At 30.7% G+C, this 8105-nt stretch overlaps 1 protein-coding gene across 1 annotated transcript in view; it reads left to right on the forward strand.

The window, feature by feature from the left end:
* LOC123691099 (nitric oxide synthase-like protein) overlaps nt 1–3103 on the forward strand; it is a 32728-nt gene extending 29625 nt beyond the window's left edge. The window contains exons 19-22 of the mRNA XM_045635337.1: nt 1278–1365; nt 1827–2097; nt 2176–2367; nt 2913–3103. Of these exons, the coding sequence (XP_045491293.1) occupies nt 1278–1365; nt 1827–2097; nt 2176–2367; nt 2913–3023 (662 nt within the window). The 3' untranslated portion in view covers nt 3024–3103. The remainder of the gene's footprint in view (nt 1–1277; nt 1366–1826; nt 2098–2175; nt 2368–2912) is intronic.
* The last annotated feature ends 5002 nt before the right edge of the window (nt 3104–8105 follow it).

Consider the following 8105-nt stretch of genomic DNA (forward strand, 5'->3'; position numbering starts at 1 on the left):
ACTCACATGAAAAGATTTGTATTGAATATTGCACGACTCATAATGCGAAGTATTAGAGAGTGTACTATAAAAAAATTCACCTCAGTTCCGCAAATATTTAATTAATTACTAGTTTAATCCATGTAATCTCCCTCAATTTGCATCATTTTATAGATAATTTAATGGAGATTAATTCTGTCACTTGCAAGATTGATTTAAGAAAACAGGAAGTGGAAAAAAATAGGAAAAAAATTCCCTCAATCAACGCTTTTTTCGTTTAAAATACGATAGCGTAAAAATTAATTAATTTAATCATATTTTTTATTAGATTTTAGATCTGCTATGCCGAGATTGGTATTGAAAATTGTTATCTCATTTAGAGTCGTTTAATAGCTGTTATTAACGAAAAACTAAAATTATTTTTCTTCCATCGAACGAATGAGCATTATGAGTCGTGAACTTTGGGTTTTCTCAATTTTTATAGGATTTTCCAACGACTCATTTATCTTAAAAATAGATTTTGATTTTAGGGTATTTATTTATCGTTACCGTAGTAAAATGGTGAAGAACCATTGTTTTTAAGAAACATTATTTTTAATGAGACATCGTTATTTCTAAGAAAATTGCATTCGTTTCCGATTGGAAAATTGGTGAAGATAATTAAATTACGCGACCTTGAAAGTTTTATCTGAATACTGAAAAATATTCTTTTTTTAATTATGGAATATGTAGGTACATAAAATAATTGTTCAATTGGCAAATAATTTGCAATCTTTGTTGCATTAGCCGTTAAAAATGTAGAAAAAATGCAATATTTTCGAAATATTTGCCGTACCTATATTGTTTCCAATTGTTTCGCTATAATTTTATGTCAAAATAAGTTTTCTGCGTAAAATATTAGAGCGCCATTCATTGTAATACAAGTGACCTACTTTTATAATATAAAAAATCAATATAAAAAAGTTATATAACAATTAACCATCATATTTACAAACAATATCCAACGAACGCACGCTATAAATAATCATCATCCTTGACAACAATTCTGATTTATTGAGGTAAATACTACGGAACTTGCGGTCACGAAAACTGGGCTATCTGATCCAACGACCGAGTGAAGAAACATTAGTCTCAGTTAAATTAACCTCATCAATTCGTAATGTGCATTCCCACACATTAATTCCAATGGAAATTTCATAGAACGTAATTTTTTTCGCTTTGATGTTCAACACTCACGGAAATGAGTCAAATCTCAGATTGTTACCTATTTATATATTGCGGGTGATGTAATGTTTTAGATGGTGAAGGCCCAGTACATTATGGTGTTTGCTCGAATTATCTCATGGATCGTAAACCGGGGGATGAGGTTTATCTCTTTATACGAAGGTAATTTTATAAGCATTGGGTCATTATTTGTTATATCCATCAGTCAATATTGAAAAACATGAATATTTTATCTATATACTAAAAGTGGCGTGTTCATCAGAACAGCATGTATTTTTTACATAGCTCTTAATGTAATTGAGTCATAAGCACACTTGTGATAATACATGTTTTAGAACAAAAGATATTGATTGCTCAATAATATCTTGACATATTACATCCTTCTATTTATTGAGTATCCAGCTCTTGTTGCTATGTTTTATTAAAATTCTTATGTTCATTTTAAAGTATCTTTTTTATTCAGTTCCTAGTACTGCGTTTATTTGAACACGATTTTCGTTATTTACATCCTTCTACTTATTGAATATGCTCTTGTCGCTATGTATAATTAAAATTCATATGAAGCTTTTTTGTTTAGTGTTTGTCTATTTTAGCACGATTTTCATAGAAAAAATTATTTTCAGTGCTCCAAACTTCCACCTACCCCAAGATCTATCAGTGCCCCTAATACTGATAGGTCCGGGTACAGGAATAGCCCCTTTCCGAGGTTTCTGGCATCATCGGAAAGCGCTGCTCAATACTCGAGCTCGACCAAACGCCGGTCCTGTCTGGTTGTTCTTCGGATGCAGGACCAGGACCATGGACCTGTATAGGGAGGAAAAGGAACAAGCGTTAAGAGATGGCGTGCTTTCTAAAGTTTTTCTCGCACTGTCCAGGGAAAAGAATATACCAAAAGTGAGTTTTGCTGTGGAAAAAATTGTATAGGGAAAAATTTCGGTTGAGTAGTTTTGTTAACTTTTGGTTGTATTTTAGATGTACGTTCAGGAATTGGCCGAAAAAGAAGGAGCGGAAATACACGATTTGCTAATTAATTCAGGAGCTCATTTCTACGTGTGCGGCGATTGTAAGATGGCGGAAGATGTTCATCAAAAGTTAAAGGGGATTATTAAGAAACACGGCAATATGACCGATGAGCAAGCACAAAACTTCATGTTCATATTAAAGGTTGGTGTTCATCTTCATATTTTAAGAATTTTGTTTACTTTCATGTGTTTATGTTTGCGATATTGTTCACTATTGAGTATCAAGAGCTCATATGTCGCCGTCGTCTAGTTAAATCTGCTATTTGATTGGATGACTTGATCGAGCGCGTTCATTGAATGACGATATGACTACTACAACGATACGACTGATTGTTATTTAGTTAGATTAGGTTCGTGGTTTTATTTAACTACACAGAAATAGGAGCCCGTGAAGCGGAGCTTCCTCGACTCGCAACCGTCTTCTTTTGAACATATAATTAAATTCTGACATCATAGAACGCGCTAGTCCTTCAACAATAGCGAGCGTTATATCCGCTCGGTTCAAAGTGCTGTTACAATCCGCTAACTAGTTGTTAGCGGATTGTAACAGCACTTTAAACAGAGCGTTGAATGTCGCTTGTTAAATCAACGTTCGGCCTAGTCATTCAATCAAATGGTAAATTCAACCAGATGATGGTGACATATATAATATTTATATTAAAAAAAATGAAAAAATTGTCTCACTAGGAGGAGAACCGTTACCACGAGGACATATTCGGTATAACGCTGCGCACCGCCGAGGTGCACAGCGCGTCCCGCGAGTCCGCGCGCCGCAACCGCGTCGCCGCGCTGCCCTGACGCCGCTCCGAGCGGGCCCCAACACCGCGCACATAACTTGATACCTATGTGTTTAATAAATAAAAAATGTGTGCGTGTACTAGTGTACATACGTAAGAAGTGAAACTTCTTTATGACCTTATTTAAAAAAAAATAATTTACTACGTATATGCAACTTTACAGAAATACGTCGAAACACGCGTGGTAGGGATAAGAAAAAGATGGTGCGTAACGGAAAAATGTCACGCGTAACGAAAAAATGTTACACTACATTTTTTCCAACCCCGATAAAGAAGTTTCACTTCAATAAATAACTCGATTTACAATAGCAGCTAGATTCACGTCAATAGATAACAACTTGAAACATGTCATACACTCAGTCCATGTTAATAGCTCGGTGTACATCAAACAGCTAAAACCACATCAATATCTGCATGCACAGTAATAATTTGATACACATTGATAACTCAATCTTCATAAATAACTAAAACCACTGTAGTATCTGGATCCATATTAACAACTCGCTTCACTTCAATAAGTACAACCAATTAAAAAAATGATACAACTCGATACATGACATTATAAACTCGATGCCCATTGCACATCACTATTAAAACGTTTACTACTAGTTTGGACTAAGCGTCTATAATATAATGTATGGTTTATGCACACTGTAACTATATATAGATACGGTGTGCAGAACATTAATTGAATTTTATTTTCGTGAGTGAAATGCTGTGTTAGTTTTGATAAAATTAAGTTTTGAGAGGCATCATATTCCAAAGAGGTCCAATCTTGTAGTACGGGTCGTTACATCTACATCAATAAATTCAAATGTCTTTGCTGTTTCAGATACATTGTTTTCGGGTTTTGTTTGTTCTTGTGCTAAATTATGTGTAACTGTATTCTTAAGGTATGATATAGTTGTTTCTACTACTGTTTATTATTTTGTTGTAATATGTAAATTGTGCCTGTATGTTTAAAATAAGACATATATTGTCGTTACTTTTTATTTGGGTATACAATTATTTTGTATTAAGTACCTACCTATTTGATCCATTTTATTTTAAACTAGCTTCCGCCCGCGACTCCGTCCGCGCGGAAAAATTAAGATTTATTTTTTTCTACGTATTTTTCCGGGATAAAAAGTATCCTATTGTATGCCCAGAATAATAAGGTATAATTATACCAAGTTTCATCGAAATCTAACCGTTAGTTTTCACGTGATGCCTGAACATACAGACAGACAGACAGACAAAAATTTTTTAATCACATATTTGGGTTTAGTATCGATCCAGTAACACCCCCTGCTATTTATTTTTTCAATATTTTCAATGTACAGAATTGACCCTTCTACAGATTTATTATATACATAGATTTTTCGAATTATGGTCGAAGGTTTTAAAATTGTACCTTTGTTCGTTTAACTCAAACCAGTGACCAGTATTAACTATTAAACTTTTCATGCGGTAAATACTTTTAAATTTTAATATCTGTGGTAAACAAAGGCTTCAAAGTTGTAATTGAAATGTATTGAATAATAAATTACTTGGATTGGACGAAATATACTTGCGGTATGTGAGGAAGAACATAGAAGTAAGGTTTAGAAAACATTGTTCAAATGAATTATATATGAATAAATGAATTTGTGGACGAAAACTAATTATAAAGTCGGTTCATGATATAAAGAGATGCTTTCAAAAATCTTAATTCATTTCTGCATTTTTCATGTTAACGTAAGACAAAAATCGATTGTCATTGTAGTTGCTTTCCAATAAAAAGTGCTTCGAGCAATTTTTAATTACTTGTGAATTTTACGCATAACTTTATCGATTTTAGATAATAAATTGTTTCCATTTTAACTACTTCCACATTGTATTTTTAATGGAGTCAATTAGAGCTGTACTAGCTTTTTCAATGCATTTACTTCATCCAGAATATTTCGAGGTGGTTGTGCTGCATTTTGTATTTTAATGTAAATAGTTATAACCTTTTTATTCTTATTCCTTTCTCTAACTATTTTTGGAATTAAATCTGCTCAAATAAACTATTTTATTAACGCTACTTTTATTGCTATTTTGTATGAATTTAAAGCAGGGTCACATTGACGTGTTAACGCACAAATAAAAATAAATTTTATTTTCAGTGATAAATTATATTTATGTCAAAGAAAGTCTATGCCATATTTTTACTGTGTAAGAATTATTTTTTACGTTTGAAATATAGGTTTAAAAAGAAATCACGTTGATAATAACATGCAGTTCTAACAGCATAGGACATTCTAAGCAAAGATAACGTTTGTCGTTTTAACTATGGAATATGGATATCTTTTTCTTAATACGCAATTGAAAATATCCATATTAAATGAATGTCCCATGATTTTACAATTGCTTTTAATCTTTGTTTACACGCGCACTGTTTCATTTCAATATATCTAATCATTTAGGTTTTGTAATGTCGCATTTTTGTATAAAGTTTTTAATATTATTGATTTATTTTGTATATAATATGATTAGTGTTTTTTGTAGCTTGTATTAAGATTATGCTTAGATTAATCCAAGTATTAAAACATTTATAATTTCATGCTTATATTATCACCCAAATATTTAAATATATAATCGGTAGTTGTAAGTCTATTAACGTTTTTAGCATATATCGTCACTCAATATTTTTATTGTCCTATACTTTAATATTAATCGTGAACGTTCACTTTGTGATTCTTTAAGCTAGTCCTAAGAAATGTATTAATATTTTCTATTACTCTTGTTCTATAAGTATAAAATATACATCTCATAGCTATGTTTCAAATTTAAATATTTTTAAATGTAACAGATATTTAATAATTAATAATACCATATCTTGTAAAATTGGAATGCACGTTTGGGACTAAAATTTTATGGCGTTCATATCAAAATTTATTCGCACCGTTTCAGCTATTTAAGAGATTGTATTAAATAAAATATAAATCTAGTTGCAAAATTTGATTAAAATGAAAAATTTTGTCTGTATTGATCAAATAAAGTTCCTTCGTACTTAATTGTATTTTTATTTATTCTCTTCCCTATACAATCCCTACAGTATAAATTTTATACACGATCCATAAGTGATTGGCCAGTCACTAAATAATATTATGTATATAGGTATCTACCCTATATTTTTATACCATATAGATAAGAGCATCTACGCACCAAAAAATATCTCTCACAAGATATCTTCCTGTGTTTTTTTTAATTACCTTACCTTACAAGTAAAATATTTAACTTTTTAAATTATAAGATTTTCCTTTAAAACAAATCTGCAAAAAAACAAACTAAGTATAGATACTTTGTAGAGTAGAGTAGAGTTAGAGCTCTTAGTTGATCAATTATTACGAAATAATTTGTCCATATTCTGATCAATATGCAAATATTATTCTTCAACTACATATATACATTATGTTTGTTGTTATAAGTAAACGTTTAATTCAATTTGCTCAAAGATAAAACGAGCATTATTTAAAGGCTTATTTAAATAGCGTTGCATAACAATCTTAGTGCGGAAGCCTTTGTTAATCAACTATTTATTGTTCATGCATAAAATATTTTTTTATACTAACATTATTATAATTATGCATAAATAAATAAAAAACGAATGTACGTAGGTACATTACGCACAATATAATGTTGCACGAGGTTACCAATTATTTAATATTAAATTTAGGATTTTTCAAAAAAAAAAATGGAGATCTCAAGAGTCGATTTCCGGTCGCCTGCGGATTAATTCCAGTTAAAATTATTTATTTGTATGTATATTATGTTACTATGAAATTCGTTTTTTAACATATTCCAAGAGAATTTATTAACTTGCGAAGCCCAGGGTAAAAATTATAGAAAGAAATATACAGTCCTATTTACTTACTAATATTAAAGGATCAAACTTTAGATAAAAGAATAGTCTACATAATTTTAAAAATAATTGTGTAGTCACAGTTAGGTTATTTTTTACTGTTTTTACTTGATTCCTGTAGGTACCTTTATATGAACAGGTAAGTTGTTAGCGAATTGTGACATACGATTTTTTTTAATTAATTAGGCTTTAGCTAAACTGCAATCACTGATTGACAAAATTAAGACTCTCTGAGCTACATTATTTTAGTAAAATATAGAGTAGGAAACACATAATAGATTGTACTACACTTTCATTTATTATGTATTAGTTCCATGAAATTATAAGGTTGTACTTAGCGGTCTAAAAAGCGGTAGTAAAGAGACCTTGTTCAATTCGCGTCTGTATGACAAAGCTCACGTATATACATTTCGTCATATGTCATTCATTTTTACTGGGAAGTGATCGATTTTGCATTCGTAATCCGGGGAGAACCTGCAATATCTTACCTGTGGTTTAAAGTATTAGGTATTACGTACCTAAATATGAATTGGATTTCCCTAAGAAAAGTCCCCATCATGAATAATAATTAATTTGAGTTAATTAATGTCTTTGAGAATACATAATATCGATGTACGATAAAATTCAACTATCACTTTTTTGTAAGTAACAATATTTTTAGATAAACATAGAAAAATATATACAGTACCTACTGTTGCATAACAAATGTATTGTAACATAGATCAATGATATGATTTTCGATTTCTTCTGAACAGTAAGTATAAGGAAAAATACGTTGAATAACAATTTCGAAGATAATATTATAAGAAATCTTAACTGCATTTCTTTAATTCATATTTAATGATGGTATTCGAGGTAAAAGAATTTATAAGAAGATAAACAATTTCACGTAACAATGCCTAGTTTACAATGGAGGATAATCTAGCCACGGCCTTCGCTATAAATAGGTTGTTTTATCAAGCATCCTTCGTAAGTAGGTCTAATAACTAGGCATGAAGACTAATCTTCAAGTTAAAAAATCAATATCTTACACCCGCTTGTTGTTCAACGCAAGTATAAAAATAATCGTCTATTTATATTTTCATATAATTAGAATTATTTCATTCATAAAAATACGCATGTCCGTAAATACTCGACGTAGATAAAACGTAACAAATGCTTTACGACCGTACATTGGATTGTGAGTGTCAATTAAAATAATTTTCCTAATCCGCCACT

This window comes from Colias croceus, chromosome 4 (genome assembly GCF_905220415.1).
Source record: "Colias croceus chromosome 4, ilColCroc2.1".
Classification (NCBI taxonomy): domain Eukaryota; kingdom Metazoa; phylum Arthropoda; class Insecta; order Lepidoptera; family Pieridae; genus Colias; species Colias croceus.